The following is a 23,555-nucleotide window of genomic DNA, read 5'->3' as shown; positions in this document are numbered from 1 at the left end:
TGAAAATAACATGTTTTACTAAATTCTTAGTGAAAGTACACAAAATAACCTGGCTGATGATCTCTAAACACATAGCAAAAAAAAAAAAAAAAACAAACCAAAACACTCTGATCTCTCTGATACACTAAATTCAAGAGAAAATGCTGACAATTATTCTGATATTCAGATGTTCTGGGTTCAGCCACACCAGGGATAAACTTTATTTAAACTTCTTAACTGAAAAATACACACACACACACACACACAAATTGAGCTTCTTTTAATTACAAAAGTTGGAAGCAGATTTTTATAATACAATTTGTAATATCAGATTAATAATTAAATATTGAAATTATGTTTATTATTGAAAATAGCCATTTGCCACAATCCAATTTATGAACACTTTCAGCACCAGAGATATCTTTAAATATTAAGAAAAATTTGCATAATTAAATACTCATCTCTTTCCAAAGGAAATACAGATGAGAAAATAACAATTTAGTCTGATCTTCAGGGAGCCAATGTTATGCATGGGAGTTATGGAAATCAGTAATAAAAAAAAATATTCACAAGAATGTTTCAGATTATTACAGTTAAACCAAAGTGACTTGGTCAAATGTAAAATATACAACTTATCTTCAAGCACTGCACAGAGATTTCAAACTAGGAAAGGTTTCAACTGACATATAGTTTAGAGCATCACTTAAAACAGTTATTTCTAATATATTCCAAACTCAGTAACAACATGAAAAATTTTAAATTATTGTTTTTACAAGAGAAGTTACAATTATTTTCATAGAAAAGAGTCTTACCTTCTTGTTCTACTTTTTGATCTCGATCTTTGAGACCTGTAGGATTTGCCTCTGCCCCTTGATCGGCTACGACTGCGTTTTCTTCTGGAACCATATGAAGAACTACTGCTCGATCTGTGCCTACGTCTAAAACAAAACCATGCTATTAGTATGTGCTTCTTCTAAAAAAAACCAACCAACCAAACAAAAAAGGAACAAAACCCCTAACAGCTTACTTAAACACAAACACAAAATGTGGGGTTCATAATACACTGTAATAAGTGATTCACATATATATGGGCAATACCTGTCTTGAAGAGCTTATATTCTAAAATATGCATTCCTAGACACAAAATGGGTAGACAGAGAAACAGAAGCTAACTGATTTGCCTAAAATCATGCAGTACCTCAAGGGTAAAGCCAGGCACACAACCCAGCTCTCAGTGGTTCTTAGTCCCACGACCAGCTCATTAAAACTCACTTCCTTCTTTATCAAATCTAATATGGAAGAAACATTTAGAACCTACACTCTCCTCAGGATAAGGAGTACAACTCCAGCTAAAAATTAAATACATAAAATGTTAACATCTGCATTGCTACTCTGTACAATTATTTCCAGTCATACTAGGTACATACATAAAATGCAACTATAAAAATGTATTTTAAATTATTTACGTACACCTGAAAATATTTTATGTATATGTATAATCTTACAGATTTGTTATCCTAACTTTCATGACACACAACCTTTGTTCTGCTTTAATGCAGACAGACCCTCCCCTACCCTTTTTTGGTTGTTTGGGTTTTGGGTTTGGTTTTTTTATTTGGTGTTTTTGTTTGGGTTTCATTGGTCAGTTGGTTTGATTTGGGGGTTTCTCAGGGCTATAAGTAATCAAAAAATCAGTGTTAATTTATCTGTTTGAGCTTGGAAGTTTTCTCTTGAGTTCAGTCAGAAGTCAGAAAGATATCTTCTTTTCCCCCCTCACACCTAACCTCCCCATTTCATTTCTTCAAAGAATAAATTCTTATACACAAAGGAGAAAGGTGAAAGGATACTAAATACGTAAATTAAAACAACTAAACCTAAAGGTGGAAGCTGGGGGAATGATACCTTCAAAGTCTTAATCTTAACATTCTGTCTCCATCTCCTAACAACTAATTAATTAACAATTAAAATTCTTAAGAGAAACTCTGTATTTTTTACTTTTATGTTTGGTTAATATTAAAATATAACACCTCATAGAAACACTTTTGCAATTCAGGATGTAGTCAGTATCGTTTGTCTAGCATAAGGAAAGGGGTGCTGTGTTACGTACAGTAGAGCTGCAGCAGTTCAAGATGGAAAAAATACATAGGTTAACTACTAAAACCAGATCTTCATCTGAAAAAGAAATGTACTGTTCTTGTTAAATGAAGATGAAGAATAACCATCTTAGAGACAGCTGCTTTTGATTCTTAAGGGTCAAGGATAAATCCAGTAGGACCCCAGCATGTAATGGTGTCTTTACTGCCAGGAGCAAATGCCCTAAACTAAGGGCAAAGCAAAGGTACCAGCCAGATCCTAAAAGCAGACACTTTCGTCTTTTCTGGATTCAATGTAAGTCAACTGGTCTTCATCCAAACTCTAATCTCCCTTTAAGCTCTGTTTTTATCTGTGAGATAGCCATGCCTGCAGTGGACTAAAGAGATTCATAAAGCTGCATGTCATCAGCATATTGTTGGCATCAAAGCCCGTGTCATCTCGTTGTGTCCCCTAAGGGCTGCATGTAAGATGCTGAGCAGGAACAGAACAAAGTGGGGATGGAAATAAACAAATAAGAAACACCCGCAACCAGCCAACTTGCCCCTCATTGACACACTCTTCTGCCAACTAAAGAAAGGTTTGTCAAGAGCAGTTTCTAATGTATTTAAAGGGCAACTAGACACAGTGAGTACTTCAGTTCCACTTACTAATAATTTGATCACCACCTGCTCAGTTTGACTCCAGTATCACCACAAGTCAGACAGAGAGGTAGCTACTATAAGCATACCTGATCTAAAAAGGTCAGGTACTAAAAGGGGCCTCTGATGAAGGAAACACAATATTAGGTCAAGAAAAAATCGGTAGATATAGCCACATGATCTATGTTAACAAAATGGTGTTATACTGTACAAACTACTATATTATTACTATTATATTGTGAATTATAGTAGTTGAACTATTAGAATAGTTGTTATTACCTAAGTAGTGTGATTTTCAAAAAGAGATTGCAAATACATTATTTAGAAGGAGGAGAAAGCAGTTGTTAAAACTGGACTGGTTTTTGTTATCTTTGCACCTGAGTATATAATGGTTTTGCATTGTTGGGTGAGGGCAATGTTTCGGCTTTTGTGGTGGTGGTGGGTTTTTTTTTCTTTAAGTATAAGTGAAAATACTGCCACATCTTCCAAGATTCAGAGCAAACTTTGCTGCAAAATTCTAACCTAGAACTAACTACACATTGGATTCGCCTCATATCTTTCTGCCATAATATGAAAGAGCTCAATTTGTAAATAACTGCGACAGACAGTAAATTACTATAAATGCACCTTTTCTCATAAGAATGTGAACGAGACTGGAGATCTCGAGACCGCGACCTTGATCTGGACTTCCTTCCAGATTTTTTACGGCTGTATGTTCTGCTGCCTGAGGAGCTACTTGAAGATGAACGTCTGCGGTGTTTCTTTTTCCTTCTGCTTCTGTTCTCTTCTTCTGTGTCCGATGAGCGACGTCCCATTTTTAATCTATGCAAAAACAAAAATTCTAAACCATAAGAAATTCTCCTGTCTACATTATGTTGATATATGCATATATATACATAGAGAGCGCGTGTGCACACATAAATAAACATCGTTTTAAAAGTCAGCATGTGAACAAAAAATCTGGGTTGCATGCAAAAATAAAAATCAAGATATTAATGTAAAATGTCAACAAACTCATGTTATCAAGTAACTTGAAATTTACACTGTCAGCAAATTTGAATTAATTTATTATGGTATGAAATATATGTTGTAACTTTTTATGAAAGATATTTTGCAACCATTTAAACAGATAAATGCACTGATAAAATCATTTCTATATCAGAATATATTTTAATTTTAGCTTATTTTTACATTATTGCCTTTGAATTTTTCAGAAATTTGGGGAGTGATGTATAAGATACTTCAAATATCTGGTATTTCACTTTAGGATGCTACACAATCACTACTGCAGTGTCTTTAATGTTTCATTTACAGCTATAACTGATGATCCATAATACTTACACAATCAATAGAATTCAGTTTATTTATTCCAGTTACTGATGTAACTCACTTTATCTGTTTTTAACTTGTACAATTAAAATAACATACACTTGTCCTACTAGTCATAATCAAAACATGCACTGAGAAAAAAAATTAGGAAGCCATTTTTAAATTTACACTATTTATGGTGATTTTGGTTCTTGGTTTAGATCTACTCAACTTTACATTCCTTTATTCCAAAATCAGAACTATAAATTTCAGAAATGTCTCAACTGACAATGTGTTTACTTGGATAAAGTTTACAAACTTTGATAACATATTTGTAAACAAACAAGCAGTCCAAACAAACAAAAAAAAACAATGCTTACACCAAAACTTGCGCTGAAGCCTGCCATTTATTAATTGTTGCCAAGACTATCACCTTCATTTGAAACTCCCAAGTTTTGTTGCTTCACAATTAAAGAACAGTTACATTTCTTGACTTTCCATGCTGCAAATCTGCCTAATGCTTTTATACTATTTTTCTGTACTACCAGAGGTATCATCCTATCCACCCAAGACTTCAGACCCCTCTGCACACACATTTCAGTTAATGGTTAGTAACCCATCCCCTCTTCCCAGGAACAGTTATTTCAAGACTCCCTCACTACTTCTGCACTGGGAAAACAGGAGCTCATAATTCTAACATTCATATCAACAGCTAGATTACAGATACGCCACAATATTGCCTGTCTTTAATGAACACAGAAATATTACTAAAATAGGTCCTCCTGTTTCTAGTGTTAACAGGTTGAACTGGTTCATTTTCCACAAATTCCTGCCTTTACCTTTTATAACCTAGGCAACACACCCTAATCTCCAGGGTAGAGACTGAAAACAGAACACAAACCAAAATTCACCATTAAGTAAGTTATGCTCAAAATCACAAAAGGTTCGCATAAAAATACTAGTCTTTATTACTCTAGGCCTTTCAGTCAAAATGCACGATAGAGAGAAAAACAAACATGTTCAGTCCCACAGACATCTCTTAAACCTACATTTTCACTCTCAAGTTGCCAAGACAACCAAAACTATTTTGCAGAGTCATAGGTGCTACAGTCTTACAGTGGTGGATCTAAACACCCAAGCAGGCATGGGATTTGCAAAGCCAGTGTACTGTGACCAACTTTCCCAAGGAAGACTTAGAGGCAGTTATATTCAAAGCACAATGAATCCACTGCTTCATTTGACAGAATTTGAAGACCATGTCAGGAATGCAGGATGAAGAAACACATTCCTCCCTCACTACAAAAGCTTGTCCTAAGGACTACCAGACCCCTGGGAGCCGAGCAAGGAAGCTACAGCAAGCACAAGTCAAGAGCCAAAGGCACACTTTCCAGGAGGACATCAAGTTGTGGACCTGACATCTACTTCAAGGAGATATTTTACACAACAGTTGTTTAATGCAAAATACAAGACAGTCTCTTAAGTATCTGGATTTTCTTTGATGTTCACTAGAGTTCACTCACTGCCACAATCAGAACAGTAGCTATGTAAACTCACTTCTATGTAGCCAGATCTCTGTGGACTGCAGACAGCTCTTCCACATGCAACTTGGAAATATCAGTTCCACTCCTGCCAAAAGGGCGTAAAAATTAGGTGTTATTAAGCTTTGCTTCACTGAACCCCTCCATTATTTACTTCATTTTCAATAGTTTCTGTTTTCAGCACTTTAAAACTAGTCCTTCAGCTAACAATCTAAACAAAGCATTTTTGAAACATTCAACTTAAACCAGCAAAATTTTTGAAGGAGGAACTGCCATGCAAGAGAATTTGGTTTTTAAATTATTGCTACCATCTTACAAACGTTACTCTGCACAGATTTTGAAAAAGACAGAGGCAGTACTTTACAGACTATTTTATTGCATTTAAAAAGCTATCAATTTAGTTTAAAATTCTGTAGAGGAATGCCAATTTATATCGACACACCATCTTGTGTAGTCCTTTTATATTTTTCCCCTCACAGTAAAAGACTCACAGAGCTCCAAGCTACTAACAGTTAGTCAACAGTAAAATAAAGCTCTTCAAATATAAACTGATTGAACAATCTTCAAATGAACATGAATCCAAATCTCAAACTTAAAGTAAGCAGAACTGCTGGGAAAGCTGAAACTACAATGCACAGGTTTTAAGTTAAAAGTTCACAGATCACAGCTCATGTCAGCAAGATTAATTAAAAAGACCAGAGAAAAAAAGGAGTACAAAAAACATTTCAGCTGAGATATTTGCCACTTCATGAGGATATCGTTATGAGCCAGAACACTACACTTCAAAGTATGCATCTTCTGCTAACTTCCTTTTTTTTTCCCATCAGCTTTCTTCCTCATGGTCAAACAGTTCACAAAACTGCTGAAACATGCTATGTAAATCTCTACTTCGTGTCTTCAGGACCAAGAAAGAACTACACACTATGGCCCTTCTCTATTACAGGACAAGTCCTACAGCATACTTGAGTCTCAGGAGCTCCACAAGCACTGGGCTTACCAACTATAAGCTACAGGATGAAAGCACATAAGTGACTGATGCCATGCATGTTCCAAAGTTTCCACTGGAAAAGAGGCTGCCAGAAGCAGATTGTTGATCATGGAACAATTTGCACAGCTGAGACCTAGTAGCTGTCTCCTATGTGGATATCTTGGAAGCACACAGGCGACAGACAACTTTGTCTGACAGGCACTATCTTTCACCAGGGTCTTTAGACATTTTCCTGCAAAGACACCTCTTACAAACAAAGCACTTGAGCACAGTCAATTATCAAGACTTGTAAAAGATTAGTCTTCTCCCTGACAAGTGCCTCCATATTCCTTAACAGACCTGGGAATAGGGACTGCTGGCATTGATTAATCACACCAGGTGAAGCCTGATGGACAGGAGAGTCATTCTGGTGGGTCAGCAGTGGTCCATATACCACTTCCACAAACAGAACTGTATAATAGCACCCACAGATCATACAGAACCCAGGTGACTCTGGGAACCTTAATTAATAAAGTAGCAAGGGAAGCAATGAAAAGGCAAGCAGAAAAAATTAAGGCTTATTACATGGCATCATATGCTGAATCTCATGGGGTTTTACAACCTGTTTCTAACTTTTGAAAGAGAGCAAGGTACACTTTAAGTATATGCTCACTGACTTTATCTTGTTCAATCTTGATTCATAGATGTTGGAATTATCTCAAGTACACAATACATATTTTCAAACATAAGTTTCAAATTATCACTGTATTTACTACAGATTGTAAGAAAATAATACTGTTTGGTTGGTTTTAATCAGAGGCTGTTCTCCAGTAAACATTAGTGCAGCAGACTACATCTTGAGCACAGCATCCAATTAAACAATACAACCTTTAGTTACCACAATCAGCCAGAAGCAATGAAGATAAAAAAAACTCCACATTTGTTTAGCATCAAATCCAAACAATTTATGTTTGTCAGTTACCAAGAAACTTCGATTATAACTGACTCGCAATAACCACCAACCACTAACCCAGTTTATGCAGCAGCTCTACAAACAAGATCCTTCAAGAAATATAAGTTAGAACAAAGGTAATATATAGTTATGAGTTAGAATATAGGTTAGAAGGGCATTGGTGGAAAATATACTTCAGCTATCTCAATATCCCACTTTTTTCCTGCTGAACTATGTGAGTCCATCTATAAGAGGGAATCAACAAGTGAGGAGATCCTATGTGAACTTCAGCCAGGAAACAAAGCTAACTGTAGCAAAAAGTCAAACATGCTCTAGCTAATAAGAGGCAGTCAAACTGTTACTAACAGCAACACTGCTACTCAAAATAGGGAAACCGTAAGGAAGCAGAGGGTAAAAGTCCCTCTCAGATAGGCTGTATACAAATGAAAGATTCTTTGTATCTACCTACACCAAGCCTGGAGTTAGGTGGAAACTGTCCCTGCTCTACAATTCAGAAAAACTGCTCTCAGCAGAGGAAGAGATTTTATTAGACAATAAGGTGTCTGCTCTCAACAGGTCAGCAACCTGAACTGCTCTTGTTGATTTTGCATAGTCAGCAGTGCCTCTTTCCCTCATCAAGTTTCCAGATCACTACAGGAAAAACACCTGAATCACATCTACCAAGAGTAGCTGGCTACCTCAGAAGAAAGTCTAGAGATCAAAGAACCACAGGAATTCAACAATTTTCTTATGACCTCTCCCATAAGAACAAGAATCCACAGGCATCACACATAACAGAATACTGTCTTCTGGTTACAGAAGAGATTTCTTCTTTGACAGTTACATCAGCGGTATTTTTCAAAACCAGTTATTTTGAACTCAAAGTCTACTTCAGTTCAAAATCATGAGCGAACAGTTTATCCATGGTCACCCTAATTCAGCTTCAAATCTTTACATTTTAAAGTGGGACAAAAATAGGCTCAAAGATACACGACATGCCCATAGCCATCCATTAGACCAGCAGCAAAGTGGGGAGTTGAACCAAAATCTCAAACACCAGTAAGATGCTCATCTATTAGGAGACCATCTCCATAGGCCACCTTTTGCTCAATAATTCTTAATTTTAGAAACTGGCCTTCTACTACATAACTACATTTTCCATACTTGAAGGCAGTAAGAACTACAGGAATTCCTGTTTTAGATCACCCTAGTTCACTAAGGGGCATTAATTAATCGGCATTTCTTCCACATAACCAACTTTCAGAATAAGCTTACAGAACAGGCAAGTTTACATGAATTTTATGATGCAGCTTTTGGTATTTCTTAAGAATCAAGTTGCATATACCTTTATCACTTGTGGAACATAGGATCATGCTATCATGGGGTATTGGATTCATGCTAAAATGTTAAAAATAACATGTTTAAAATTTGTCCCAGAACTTTAGAACAGATTAACTGTTCAAAAAGAGTTTCATTCATATCAGGGGATGGGAGAGAGGCAGGCAGAAGCACCTGATTTGTATTTAGCTGAAATATAAAATGAAAATATCTAAAAACACTGCTACTGGAAACAGCACATCACATACAGGAACAAAACAAACAAAAAAATCAACCCCAACTGCATACCTTCTTTACCTATGCTTTCATAGGCAAAAGCTAAGAAAGTAAGATTCGAGATGAATGATTCCAACATCCACAAATCAAAAAGTAAAGATTCCAAGGGCAGATGAGCAGGTGCTGGGGACCGTAACATCCCAGGAAGTATGTATTCCCCATTCACATCAGTTGGGCTCTGGTAGCATACAGCAAGGGGAAGGAGACTTGAGAAAGACCAGGAAGGGAACAGCTACTAGTGCCCCATGTCAGTTTCCGACAGAAACAGACTGTGTCAGTTTCACACGTGTCAGAAACACGACCAGACCCAGGACAAACGCGCCAGAGCTCGGCTCTGCTGGTCTGTGGCAGCGCTCCTCTCTAACGCTGCTCCCGCGTTAACCCTCACACGCGTCGAGAGGCTGCTCCTGAAAGACACGGACACGTTTATGACCGGGCTGATGACCTCAACCGGCTCCGGCGCTGCCCGCAGCCCCACGAACGCTCAGCAACGCCAAACCGCGTGAACCCGAGCCTTCGACCACCGGAGACGCCGCGGCCGGGGCGGGAGGCCGCGAGGGGAATCAACCCACCCCCCCCCATTTTCACGCCCAGTACCACGGAGCGCAGCGGCCGAACCCCGCAACACGGCGGGAGCCAGTCCTGGAGACCCGCCACAGCCCGGGGAGGGTAGGCCGTGGCGACACGGCGTCGCTGTTATCATGGCAATAACAGGCAAGCCCGCCTCACCAACCCCTGCGCCCCTCCCCCCCACCTCAGCCAGGGGCGGCCGCGGCCCTAAGGGCCGGCAGCAGCAGGCCGCAGTGCTCGCCCGGCCCCGCGGCGCCCTACCTCGCCCCTGCTAGGGGTGGGCTCGGCGCCGGGCCCCACACGTTACCTGAGCGACAGAGCTGCCGGGCTGGGCCGCGGGAGGGAAGGCGTTACAAGGCCCCGGCTGCCGGTTTGAGCTCAGCGCCTTCCTGGGCGGTGGGCAGACAGCAGCAAGCCATCACCGAGCTCATCCAGGCGGCCAGGCAGCGGCGCCGAGCACCGAGGAATCGATGGAGCACACTCCCCGCCCCGGCGGGGCTAGTACCCCACGCACCACGCGTGACGAGCCGGGGTCCCCGTTGCCCACAGGATACTACGGAGCACTGCCCGCACCGGGCGCTGTGTGGCAACCACAGGCACTTACCAGTACGTTGCCTCTGCACGCTGTAGTCCGCCTCCCCCACGGGTGACGGTCTCCACGGCGCGGAGAGGCGAGGGGACAGCGGCGCGGAGACTTTCTTCTTTCAGCTCGAAGCGATTAACGAGGGTCGGTGTTTGCCAACATTGACAGCCGCCCCCGTGGCAGAAGGGGCTGCGCTCCCAGCGCGGCGTGGGTACCACGCCGAGGCCAGGCTGTGCTCGGGAAGGGAGAGCCCACCCGTGCGGGGCGGGCATGTCCCGGGCAGAGCTCAGCCTCCGCCTGGCAACGCCAAAAAAACGCAACGAAACAATTTAACAGCTACGGTTAATTCCTGTTTTTTGCGGAATTCTCTTAGTTTAACGCGAGCTTCGGAGCCCGCGACCCCAGGTACAGGAAGGGCGGAATGTTGAGTGTGGATAAAAGAAATGTAAAGGCGATCGTCTCCCCTTTAAGTCCGATCCCCCCGGCACCCGGCGGTACCGGTTCACCAGCGGCGAGACCGGTTGTGCTGCCTGCTGCGGGGAGACAGCAAACCGGTGCCTATCGCGGCGGAGGCGAGTTTAATTGGGTCTGAAGAACCGCTAATTCCAACTTCGCTGCCATACCTGCCCGAGTAAATAAACGCTGCTGTATGTAAAGTCACCCTCGTAGGGATCAAACGAAAAATCAATGCGTAGGCAGGAGTTAAACAATTTTGAATAATTTATTAGAATTCTAGCAAAGGTGGGAAAGACAGGAGTCCTGTCAACAAAAGCGCTCTCTTAATAGGATTTAAACAACAAAAGGAAAGCAATATTAGCAATAAATACCGTAAATCTCTCTAATCTGATACCTCAGTTCACCGTACGAGCAAACACAAACTATGTGGCTGCATTTATTTGTCACTGCCAATTAACCGGTCATTGATTGGGGGGATTTGGGCGCCCAAGGAAGAACTTTCCTGGCTCCCCCGGGGCCGGTTCCGCTGCTGAGCTGCGCACCCGGCAGGCTCCCGGTGGGGAGGGCGGGGAGGGTTTGGGGGGTTCGGGGCCGCCCCGAACCCCGCGAGGCGGTGCGCGGGCGCGGAGCCTGCGCGCCCCCCCTCCGGCCGCCCCCCGCCGTGGCCACTCCTCCGCAGCCCCGGCCCCTCTCCCGCGCCGCGCTCGCCCGGGACCTCGCGCCCGGGCCCGCACCTAATTACACTAATTAGGGCGCGGCGGGCGGCGGGCGGGCAGGCGGTGCCCCGGGTTCGGTGCCCCGCGGCGGGCGGCGCGGCCGGGCGGCGGAGAAGGGGTCCATTCAGAGCTCCGAGGGGAGGTAATTCGCCAGGAACAAGGGGCAGGCTTTGCAAAGTATAAATAGTGCCACTTCAATCGCGGCGTCGCTATCAGACCCCGAGAGCCCTGCACGTCGGGCGGCACAGCTCAGCACGGCTCGGGGCGCTGCCGGCAGCCCGCCCCGTGGATGCCCGCCCCGGGAGCCGGGGCAGCGTGCCCCTAAGCCACGGCCATGGAGGAGCTGACGGCGTTTGTCTCCAAGTCGTTTGATCCCAAGGCGAAAGAGAAGAAGGAGCTCATCACCTACCGCGAGGTGCTTGAGAGCGGGCCCTTGCGTGGCAGCGGACCACGGGAGAGCGGCGGAGCGGCGGCGGAGCCGGGCCGAGAGGAAGCGGGCAGCCCCGCGGTGCGGGCGGGCGGCGGGCGGTCCCCGCTGCGGGAGCCCGACGCCGCCGCCGAGAGAGCTGCTGAGGCGGCCACCCCCAAGCTCAGCGACGGTAACGGCGGCACCGGGGGCTCCCCTTCCTTCCTTCTATCCTGGCTGGGGTCGGAACACGGGCGGTGGCCGTGCACTGGGCTGGACACGGTCGCGGGTGGAAGGGGCTCGGCAGCGGCCGTGGGGAGGCTGCGACAGACATTAGAGTGAGGCTTTCCATGTTTTCCTAATTACGGGAAATATGCAGCCAGCCCGAAGTTTATATTAAAATATTTAAACAAGCGTTTAAGTTGCTCGCGACGCGATCTGTTCCTAGTTAGCATCCCGCGGGAAGCCGCTTTGCCAACGGAAGCCAGGGAGCGCCGGCCCGTTCGTTGTCCCACGGGTCGCGGACGCGCGTGGTGCCCGGCCGCGCTGCACCGTGTGTGTGCTGTGGCGTTCCGTGCCCTCGGCTCGTTTTCTTTAGAGAAGCCTCGCGGCCTGTTCCGCGCTTTTTCAGCGCTGGGGCAATGGCTGCGATGCCCGTACCGGGGAAGCTCTCAGCAGCAGGGCCGTGCCGGCGGAGCAGTGGCGGAGGTTCCGCGCCTGGCCGCGGGGCAGGGCCCGTCTCTGCGGACCCGCGGTACCTGGCCTCCCTTTTTTTTCGGGCAAGCGCTCCCGGCAGAGCATCCGTAGGAAGCAGTGCTGAATGAGTGCGGGGAGCCGGGCCGGGCCGCCACTCAGGTCCCGCGGGGCTCAGCGCAGGGTCCCCTCGGGGTGTCTCTGGCAGCAAATTAAACAACGAAAACGGAAACCTCGGGTGCAGAGGGAGCGTGCTGGTCCGCAGAGAGCGGCGGGGACTTGTTGCTGAGCTTCCCCGAGAGGGGTGGACCTCCCGGCCGGCTCGGGCAGAGAGGAAGGGGGCGGCCCTCCGGGGACCTTCATTGCTGCAGCCGTTACCGGAGCCGAGTGGCGGGGCCCCGAAAGGCAGCGGCTGAGGCGGGCCTGGCGCGGCCCGCAGGCGCCGCCAGCATCGGCCCCGGGGAGCTGCTGCCTGGTTCTCCCCCTCCCCCGGCTGCCGGGAGCGGGGAGGTGGGCAGGGGATCGATACCCAGCAGCCTGAGCAGCCCCCCCAGCCCGGTCCGACTATCTGACCGCCTCTGTCGTGCCCAGTCTCTCCAGAGCTGAAGGAGCGCAAGGAGGATGCAAAAGCGATGGACGAGGAAGGGCAGACGAAAATCAAGCAGAGGAGGAGCCGAACGAATTTCACCCTGGAGCAGCTGAACGAGCTAGAAAGGCTTTTCGACGAGACCCACTACCCGGACGCCTTCATGCGGGAGGAGCTGAGCCAGAGGCTGGGGCTGTCCGAGGCCAGGGTGCAGGTAGCCTGTGCGGGGTGGGCTTGGTGCTCGATACAGCCGACAGGGGCCCTGTCCCTGACGATCCCGACACGGCTGTCAGGGTGGTGTGGAGCTCCCCGCACCCAACAAATCCCTAAAAATGTCTCCCGACGTGTCTTTCGGCTCGGTCCCTTGTCAGCTCCCCGCCCGCGTTCAGCCCCGGAGCTGGGATGGCTGTGCCCCCGGCGTGGGCTCGTGCGGCCGTGTCAATTAACTTTATAGGTGTAGAGACCGTAAACTAAATTAGAAACTGCTAAGTGCCCCCAAAATTTACAGTGTCTTTTCCTAGCTGTTAAATCTCGGGGGAAGAGGCGCGAAGGCTGAGCGAAGGGCATAGACCGGCTTTGTTCGCGTTTATGAACTACAACAGTCTGGGGCAAACCCTGGCTGCTCTGAGCGTTCTCTCCCACGGAGAAGCCGCAGCTTCCTCTAATTTAACCTCCGTCTTTCCTCCCAAAGTTTTCCCAGATCGGTTTCTGGGATGGTTTCTGCAAGTTTGATAAGGATAAGATGGAGAGTGAGGGAGAGTCCGGACTTTGCCCGGCTGGGGAAGAAGGTGGTTTCTCTATGGGAAAAAAATGTAGCTGCTCCGATGAGTTTCCGTTGGAGTAATAAAAGAGAAGAAAATGACAGTCGTTGTTTGAGCACATGGAGCAGCTTTAGGCCCCCAACATCTGCAGCTGCTCGGAAATCTGGCTGTAAGAGATACCACCACCACCATACCCCGCACCACCCCCCCTCTTTTCGGTGCACCCGAGATGGGGTAGGGATGGGGCAGGAGCCGTCATGTTGAACTGAAAAAATAATAGTGGGCAGCTTCGGCCAGCGCAGCCTGATCCAGATGGAAAAATAAGATACATAAAGCCTTCGTCTTCCAGCTTGTCCCGTTTCTTAGGCTGTTTATGCCCAGGAAATGTCTTAACAAACCCAAAGTTGCTGGGCTTCAACTTGGCCGTGAGGAACGGTGGAGGGCGGCACTGCCTTCCGCGGGCTCTGCGCTCCACAAAGGCGGTGGAGGATGATCATAATCCGCGCTGTAACCCCACTCCCTTTAAATCCTTCCGGAAAACGCTTTGCAATAATATTTTTCCTTCGCTTACGCAATGATTTTTAAATCACGAAACGGGAGAGGGCGAGCGCAGGTTTGCTGGCGGAGGAAATCATGTTTATATTCGTTTCTTCAAGTAAAACCTCAAAAAGAGACATTTTGTTCTATTTTATTTTTATTTTTTGGCCGCGGGGAGGGGGTTGCCTGGTCAGGGTGGCGTCTGAGATGCGGTTCCTTAAAGTACGAATGTTTTCAGTCGCGCTCTCCCGCCTTCGCTCTCTGTCCTCTTTTCCCTAAGTGAGCAGAACTTGGTTCTAGGAATTTATTTGAACGATTCCTTTTCCAGTATTGAGAGTATTTTATCAGACGTGCAGCTTTTTCTGTGGTAGCAAATTAGATTATCATGATAATAAGAGAATTATTCCGCTTCTGTGCTACACTTCGCTGCACAGAGGAACAGGGGAAAAAAAAAGAAAAAAAAAAGGGGGGAGGGGGGAGACGGAGGGAGAAAGGCAGGAAAAAGGGAACGAATTAAAAGAAAGAAAAAAGAAAACCGAAACTTCTTTGTAGTGAAGCTTTTATGACAGTATTACTTCCCGTCTCCCTGAAATCCCTCAAAATAATAACTAAAAAACCCCGCGTTATGAAACTCCTTGGTGTTTACTTTTTCTTGCAGATAAAGCTAATTACTCTCTTTATTAATGAGCACGAGGCCTGATGGTGCAAACATCCAAGCCCCTTATCACTAGTCAGTATTCGATGCCGGGGGGGTGTTCAGGTCTTTCAGACTCTCAATGTGGACGGGGGAGCCCTCGGCTTAGTCCCTGACTCCTGCGGGGGAGCGCTGCGTTACATTTTAACTTCGGTGTTTTGGGTTTTTTCCTTTTTCATTTTTTTCCAATATTGTATTTTTCTTTCCCCCGCCTTTTTCCTTTCGGAGTTCATGTGCCGGGGGCTGCCAGGGGGGCTGGAGCCCATCCCGTGCTGTAGCCGGTTTCTTTGTCTATCGGGTTTGCTATTATTGTTATTATCCGAGGGTTTATTTTTATTCCCTGCGGCCGTGACCCCCGTGTGTCCTCCTCGCCCTGTCCCCGCAGGTCTGGTTCCAGAACCGAAGAGCCAAATGCCGAAAGCAAGAAAACCAACTGCACAAAGGTACTGGTGATGATGGGGGGTGTGCTGTGTTGACATGCGTAGCTCTCCCTCGCTGACCGCTTCCCACTGCCTCCCGCAGGGGTGCTGATCGGCGCCGCCACGCAGTTCGAAGCCTGCCGTGTGGCTCCCTACGTGAACGTGGGCGCGCTACGGATGCCCTTCCAGCAGGCAAGTGGCGGGGGACGGGGGGGAGAGGGGAGGAATGGGATGGGACGGGACACACGCGGGTCCCGCGGGTCGCGGGTGGGTGCGGGACACACGCGAGCCCCGCCGCCACGTGCCGCCCCTCTGTGTTTCCCCCCCCCGCTCTTCCCGCAGGTGCAGGCGCAGCTGCAGCTGGACAGCGCCGTGGCCCACGCGCACCACCACCTCCACCCGCATCTGGCCCACGCACCCTACATGATGTTCCCCGCGCCCCCCTTCGGGCTGCCGCTGGCCACCCTGGCAGAGTCCGCGTCCGCCGCATCCGTGGTGGCAGCCGCCGCCGCCGCCAAGACCACCAGCAAGAACTCCAGCATCGCCGATCTCCGCCTCAAGGCCAAGAAGCACGCCGCCGCCCTGGGGCTGTGACAGCACCACAAAATACATGGGGAGGGGGGAGGGAAAAACCCCCAAACCCTCCAAAAAGCACCCCAAAACCCGACCCACCAAACCGGGAGAGGCGAGGGAGAGCAGAGACGGACGGGAGATGTACACTTATTTAAGGAATTCGAGGAGATGGACGAGCAGCTGGGGAGTTCACAGGTTTTAAACTGACCTTTTTCTGCGAAGTTCACTTTAATACAAGAAATTTGATAAGAGAGGCGGGCCTCCCTTCACGGTGCATCAGACACTTGAGTCTAACAACCACGTCTGGAGTAGCAGTAAGAAGAGAGAAAAATGATGATGAAGAGGGGAAAAAAATGAAGAAGGAAAATAATAATTAAAGGACAATGATTTCTCTGCGAATTTCTAATGGGAAACTGTCCGGGATACTTCCTTCAGCAGCAGCATTCCGGTTGCATGTATTTGTATTTCATTGATGGAGTCCTTTGATTCACTTGCACTTCACCCTCATCTTTAGTAGAAAAAAAAAAAAAAAGGAAGAAAAAAAAAAAAGAAAAACCAAAAGGACGTGGCTGGGTTCTGTCCCTTTTCATCTCTTAGGGAAGCAGACAGAGAGGGAGATCAAGTACTACCTTTTCTGCTCTTAAATCCTTGCTGGTCCTTTGCTGTCCCACCTCTGAAATAAAAGAGAACGGGAAGCACTGGAAGAATGGAGCATGGATCTTTTCGCCAGATCTCTCGTCCTGGGGGCAAAAAGTAAAGAGAAAAAAAAAGACAAAATACATTTTAAAAAGTGGAGGAAAAGGAAATTAAAAAAAAAAAGAGAGAGGAAAAAATGGGGGGGCGGGGGGGGGACACGACACGGACAAAAATAAGGAAAAAAGAGAAAAATGGGGGAAAAAAAAGAAAAATAAAAAAAGAGAAAAAAAATTAAAGAGTATTTAATTCCTAACCACCACTTACATCACGGCAAATTCCAATAAAAGGTACTGGGTACATGTAAAATATGTTGATACACACAAACAAAGTTTATTTTGGCTATAACTTGTGAATTGATAGTTCGCTGTCAGACATTTACATTTTATCTCATAAAGGTGTATCTATTCACGTAACCTTGTGATTTTTGTTTATTATTATTATAATTGTTATTATTTCGAAGACGTGTCGCTATTTAACCTGGGCACCCTGCAATCTGTGGTGGTCATCCCAGTTTGCCATCGGACCCTCATTGACAAAGCAGAGGGAAAGCTCTTCTACGCGAACTTTGGTCTGGACGGGCTTTGTATCTATTTGTTCTCCATGAAAACAAAATTATTTATATTGACCATATTTTTTCTAGTGTATTTTAAGTTATTTTAAAAAGGAAAAAAAAGAGAGAAAACAAGATGCTGTTATTTCATTACATCTGTTGTCAGTACAATATATTTTGTTTCGCTCAGGTTGGCTTCACCTTTTTTAATCCATTTTCGACGTCACGAATTTCGATAAGTGCCAAGTAAATGAATTTGAGACACTTTGCGACAGATTGATTGAAAAGGGGTAACGTTTCAGTGGACGGTTTCCTGCCACTTCTGGTACTGTTGATATTAAATCATAGGTGATATTCTCTCTTCTGTGTTTACACCTTCTGTAGAGAATCGCACGTTTCTTTCTGCTCCTCTGATATCGCGACTTAGCGATAGAGCCCAGCACGACGGGGGAGCACCGCTCGCATCCGTGCTCCTTTCGTTACCGCTTTTTGGGAGTTTTCCTTAGTTTCGGCTTCACAAAACGCGGCGTTTTGATTTGGCTTTCTGTTGAAGAGAAACAGACCGGTGGAAGCTCTATAGCAATTGTGTCTTTGCGAGTTCTGTCAAGTTCCCTCAGGTAATAAAATCGAGGAAAGTGTTGTGGCTCAACATGTCTTCCCAGGGCGGGACAGGGGCAATGAGCGCCCCGCTCCCCTCCTCGCCGCGCCCAGGACCATCCCGTCTGGGTGCCTTCCGAGGAGGGCTCCGTGAGGAGAGGCCGCCAGCCCCTGGGGTGCTGGGGGAAGCGCCCGCAGTGGGGGTCTCTATGAGGAGAAGGCTCCCTCGCCGGTGCCCCCGCTCTCAGCCCCGGAGGCCGGACAGCTCCTCCGGGAAGGGGCCAGCCTCGGCGCGGCTGTGGGAAGAAGCCGCTGGAGAGCGGGGCGGCTGAGGCGCAGTCCCCGGGCTCCCCGAGCCTCTCGGGGGGGAAGCGGCGGGGTCCGGCGAGCTGTGCCCGCTCTCCGCGGGGAAGGGCTCCTGTGGGCTCGGCCGCCGCCAGGCTACGCGCAGCGGTGAGAACCGGCGGGGTCCCGGGAGGGCCGAGCGGTTGCGGGCAGGTAGCGGAGGCTGCTGGCCAGCGGAAGAGAGCGGGACGGGATGAGCTGGGGCGGGGGACAGGGACCTCCTTCCCCGCAGGAAGGAGCCCTCCCGGGAAGGGCTGCAAGGAGCAAAATCGGCTCCGACATTTATATGCTAATAACGGGCGGGAAATGATAGATTTTATGTTAGGTAAAACAGCTTTATTCAAGCAAAAGTAAGATACTGCTAATTATAAAGTCAATGAAACTAACGGTGGTGTCGATTGATCCCCGAATAAAGAAGTTAATTAATATGTGCACGAGAAGCTAATATTGCAGCCCGGTCACTGCAGCCCTGCATTTCACCTCCCAGGCAGAGCCTCGAGCGTTCCCAAGTCTGCTCCAAATAACGTGTCACATCTTACCTGCTCTGTTTAAAATACAACTAGTTTAAATACAGTTGCCTAACAGCCTTGTGCAGGTTATTGATGTATATAATGTAAACTGTGATGGATACATACAATGCGAATTTCCGATCTTTACAATATGCTCAGATATTGGCATGCCTGTCTTCAAGATGATTGTAATAAAAAACATGAAAAATGTTCTTTCATCATAACAGGGAAAGAGGATTGGGTGGTGTAAGTGAGCTGTGTATTTTTTAGTGTAGCTGTGATTAAAATAAAATAGTCTTAACGGGATATTTCTGGACAGGAATATTTACATTCCTGGTTCCTTGGACTGGAATACCTAATAAGTCTATAGACTGACAGAAGTTGGTCAGAACTCTTCTGTTTCTATTTTACTTCTCAGAGTGTCTGAACCTATGTAAAAATCTGTAAATTCCCTGAAATTTAATTGTGGGTGTTTCATGAGCCAACCGGTGCACATACAATACATGCTTTCTGTAGGTAAAATTTTAGCATGGGGTTTACACAGAGATGTATTGGCCTGAGAGGGGGATTTAGAGAAGAGATCAAATAAATCATGTAGGAAGAAGTAAACACCTGTTTCTACCCTCGTAGAGCTGATTGCATGTTCGTGGCAGGACCTTGCACAGATTGTTTCTCAGTGAAGCAGCAGCTTCCACATTTTGTTCGCTCTCTGCAGCAGCATGATGTTAGGTGAGCAGCAAAGCGCAATGGCAGCCAGATGTCTGACAGAAAACTCCAAACACTGCTGTATGAACTCCTACCGTAGATTTCAACTCTCCATATATGAACACCTAAAAGGAGGAAGAATGAAAACAGTGGATTTGCCGAGTGCATAAAAGTGCATGAAAACATGCTAGATACTGTGTCTAAAATTGGTAGGTCTCATATTGTTCATTAGCAGCTCACTTTTTATTCCAGGCAAAGCTTTTAACCAGCACACTTGAACTTGCCTTTCAGAAAAGCAGCATCTGAAGAGTGCTTGAGCCTCTGTGGCATCCAGCCGATGGTTCTGCGCAGCAGCAGTCTGCCCATACGGGTACAGCAGTCCTTCAAGAGAGCTGCGGCTGAGTAGTCAAGGAATAAATAATGTGCTTTGTGTAACAGTACACACTGTGCTAACTGCTGCCCAGTAAATATTGATACTTGTCCAATTTTGTGGCTGTTCCCATTTAATTCGCCCTTGGATTTCCAGTTTCTTACAATTTCTGTGCTTGTTCAGTCTTACCGTGAAGTAAAAGTAAAAAGTGCACCTTAAGGGTCAGTGACTACACATATTGAAAAAAAAAAATAAAAGCAGCAGATTGGTGTCACCCTTGTGTTTTTGAGATAGGCAACAAAGTTTTGACAGGAACAGGAAAAACTGTGCTCATTTTTATCCCTTCCTGTATTTAAGCTGCTAAGGCCACTGGTTTTGATGGAGGATCTAGCAAGTGTTCTCAGAAACATGGGTCGTCACTACTCACACTTTACATAAGCAGCCAGATTTCTCTCCAGATGTTCTTTAGGCAATTAAGTTAGTGTGAATGAAGAAAACTCTCAGTATTTTCTACACCATGAATCTTGCTAGTCCCATTGCAGAGAATGAATTTTAGAATGCATTTATGCTGTTTTGCCAGTTTTTACAGATTTTACTGACTGGGCAAAAGCTAAAATTCAAATAGAAGACCGGAGCCCTCAATGCCTGTTGTCATTCCCATCGGTGTGATAACAGTGCACCTTCTTTTGATAAAGGAAAGTAACAAGCAGCACAAACCCAACACCTCCCCAGTTTGAGTCTGATATTTGCTTTGCCCTGGCAGATGCCTGTAAATGCCTCCAGTGCATATTTTCTCCTGCTTGTAGGCAGCTTGCCTGCTAGGAGAGGAAGGCTGCAGGGACAGGATGCTCCTGCCTGCAGGATCTGATGGGATCTGCTGTATCATTTCTGTGTAATGTCACCCATGATTTGCACATACTGATGCTCTGCGACATATGGCTCTTGTTTTGCGCTGTGGAAGGCAGCCTCTTTTTCAGCAATAATGCTTTGCATTCATATGAGAGACTGGACTTAACTTTTCCTAGAGAAGGAAGGTAAGCTAAAAGAATAGAAAAGGAAAAGCTGCTGCTTTGCTCCAGTGGCTAACGCTGCATAACCAGCCTACTTCTGTGCTCTCAGAAACTAGGTGATTTGGACTCTCATGCCCCTTTTTTTTGTCACCACGGCCCCAGACTGCTAGCTCTTTCTGTAAGATAATGGAAAAAAATATATACGCAAAGGATATTTGCAAGCCTATCTACTTACTCCTTTCCTCTGTGGTAAACTTTTTAATACTGCAGCTATGAAAGATGTTTGAGAACATTTTCCTGCATAACAAAGGTTTTATAGCCTCTGCACATCAGACATGCTGTTCATCAAAAACTGATCTGATACCATCAGTCTCCTTTTGTACAGGCAAAAATCACCCAGGAAGAATTCTGAGGGAGAAGTTTGAAATGAGGAGATACAAAGTACATTCACCATGGGCCAGTGCTCTGCACAAGAGGTAGTGTGACCTAGGCAGCAGTAGCACATACGGCCATCCTGTAGGTTATAAACCCACGGCTGATCAAACACAGTGCCAGAGGAACACAGTCTTTTATGAACATCTTCCTCGAGTTAATTTAGAGAAGAAAGATAATGGCTTTAGTAATGCCTTAAGAAAGTGCAGCTGCATCTCCATTCAGGCTGACATTCCACATGTTACAGGGTAATAATATCCACCATGGTGCTCCACACTTGGGTTTCCCTCCAGGATCCTGAAAATGCATCTGCAGGCCCCTAATGGGTTGTGCAGCCACAGGATCTATCAGCAGTGCCTGCGCTTCCTTCTTTTGCTGCCCACCCTGATGCCTGTGTTTTGCTCCTTGAAAATGACACCCTGGGTTTTGTGTCTTCTGGAAAAGGCAGCAAGTGGATACAAGCTGTTCAACAGTTGCTTCTGTCTGGTTGAGAAGCTGGTCAGTAGCTGTTTACATCCAAACCTCAGTCTTTCGAATGCACAGTTCAATAATGTCCCCTGCACCTCTATCATCCCTTGAGCTTTTTGGCTTCCTGGGTTTGCTTAAAGTGATCTCGTGTCACTATGAAATGGTAAATACCAGCAATTTGCTCAGAACTCAGTGGCTGTGGGGTCACATGGACTTAACAGTTCCTGCCCTCTATGAAACCCAACTATTTTAGTTCTCCAGTTATCTGTCTCTGCCATGGTCACACACTCCAGCGAGATGTTAGCATGCTCCACACGCTCCGTAACATGGGAAACATCTTGTCACTCCAATGTTAGGTGGCTGCTGCATCATTCCTATTTCCCTAAGAACAATTTAGACCTACTATTTTATTTTCCTAACAGGAGGAGAACATGTCCTGTTGGTCACCATTGATGCAAACACAAGATACATCTTATACATGATGGTGGAGTGAACTCATGTTTGAACACAGCTCATGATAGAAAGGGTGCTTAGAAAATAAGAACTGGCCATGGTATTAGAAAGCATCTGAATTTTGGATGCAACCAGAGACACAGCGTTTCCTGGAGGTTATTTTAGTTTACAGACTAAAATAGTTCTGATGAGAGCTGGGTACCAAGACATCACCCCTCTCAGTGTGCCACATGGTAGCAGAGGGTGCTTTAGCCCTTGGACTGTGCACTATAGCATGGCAAAGACAGCAGTGTGCAAAGTGTTAGTATTGACAACAACACATTTATGAGTATCTTAGTTGTCATTTAAGTAAATAGTGAAGTGGTGGAAACTTTGCAAGCAATTACCAAAATTGGTAATCTACTGAAAATTAAGATACTGCCTGTAGCTCATTGTAAAATAGCTGTGATCATCTCGTACACCATTCCTCTACTTAATATGTGTACTTAATTTATTATATAGATTTTATTTTATGAAATATTTAGTTTGGAAGCATTTTGACATGCAGTAATCTTTAGGAAGTAGGTAAAAGTATTCTTTTTTTAAGCAAAATGTGAATAAAGTATTTCCCCAAAATTCCATTAGCTTTTGTACAAAATTGAGTGGAAGGAAAGCTTTAAGCTTTGTGAGCTTAAATGGAGGACAGTGGGAATTCCATGTCTATGCCCATGCTTTCCCTGTGCAGGAACATTTGTATGGGTTTCCACTGACTTTGTTGACTGCTGAAGAAGATCTGTTTTGATGAAGGCCATAGTACCAAGCCTATAGGAATAAAAGAAAACAACAAGCTAATGAATTAACTAGGTTTGGTACATTTTAAAAATGGCTTGTTATCATAGTTACTTGAACAGCCATTAATCTGAAGAAATACCATTGCTACAACATCTGTCTTTACTCTGGATAGGGGTGCTAACTAATCCATGTGGTTTCTTGCAATTTTTTTAGATAATTTTTGTCCTTGTTCAGTACCCACAGGTGGGATTTTGGTTCTTCTTACACTGCTGTAGCTGCCAGTCTGCAAGAGAAGATTCCCTGATAGGATCTGTTCCTTTCACACAGCAGATTCTCACATGGTCTAACCAGCGGTAGGTCTGTCTTACACTCATTGCATCAGGAAAGGATGTGATCCTTAGTGGATTCTGTCCATCCTTGTTTCATGCAGCTGACAAACAGCTTTATAATATGAAGCAGATGAAAATTTTTAAATATGTAATCAGCTTAATTACAGAAATAGTTTACAATATTTTCCTACCTAGGTAAAGGATTTTGTATGAATTTCAAAAGTAATTTAACCATA

General features: G+C 45.5%; 2 protein-coding genes across 2 annotated transcripts in view; one reads left to right on the top strand and one right to left on the bottom strand.

Annotated features, from left to right (window-relative positions):
* The window catches only part of RSRC1 (arginine and serine rich coiled-coil 1), a 176,472-nt gene extending 160,419 nt beyond the window's left edge, over positions 1-16,053 (bottom strand). The window contains exons 1-5 of the mRNA XM_034063784.1: positions 15,935-16,053; positions 12,482-13,203; positions 11,825-12,179; positions 3,339-3,533; positions 792-917 (exon numbers count right to left, since the gene is read on the bottom strand). Coding sequence (XP_033919675.1) covers positions 792-917; positions 3,339-3,533; positions 11,825-12,179; positions 12,482-13,203; positions 15,935-16,053 — 1,517 coding nt within the window. The remainder of the gene's footprint in view (positions 1-791; positions 918-3,338; positions 3,534-11,824; positions 12,180-12,481; positions 13,204-15,934) is intronic.
* SHOX2 (SHOX homeobox 2) lies at positions 11,403-16,645 on the top strand. Its single transcript, XM_034063977.1, has 5 exons — positions 11,403-12,014; positions 13,106-13,314; positions 15,478-15,535; positions 15,615-15,703; positions 15,854-16,645. Exons 1-5 carry the CDS (start codon positions 11,750-11,752, stop codon positions 16,103-16,105), a joined length of 873 nt encoding a protein of 290 aa, XP_033919868.1. The 5' UTR covers positions 11,403-11,749; the 3' UTR covers positions 16,106-16,645.
* The last annotated feature ends 6,910 nt before the right edge of the window (positions 16,646-23,555 follow it).

This window comes from Melopsittacus undulatus, chromosome 6 (assembly GCF_012275295.1).
Source record: "Melopsittacus undulatus isolate bMelUnd1 chromosome 6, bMelUnd1.mat.Z, whole genome shotgun sequence".
Taxonomy (NCBI): Eukaryota; Metazoa; Chordata; class Aves; order Psittaciformes; family Psittaculidae; genus Melopsittacus; species Melopsittacus undulatus.
The sequence above is the reverse complement of the archived record's forward strand: the minus strand, read 5'-3'. Positions and strand labels throughout refer to the sequence as shown.

Bases quoted from the DNA above. Each gene is read 5' to 3' on its own strand.
- SHOX2 (XM_034063977.1), top strand. From the start codon at position 11,750: ATGGAGGAGCTGACGGCGTTTGTCTCCAAGTCGTTTGATCCCAAGGCG. The intron at 13,315-15,477 runs GTAGCCTGTGCG...CTGTCCCCGCAG, and splicing joins TGTCCGAGGCCAGGGTGCAG to GTCTGGTTCCAGAACCGAAG. The intron at 15,536-15,614 runs GTACTGGTGATG...TGCCTCCCGCAG, and splicing joins AGAAAACCAACTGCACAAAG to GGGTGCTGATCGGCGCCGCC.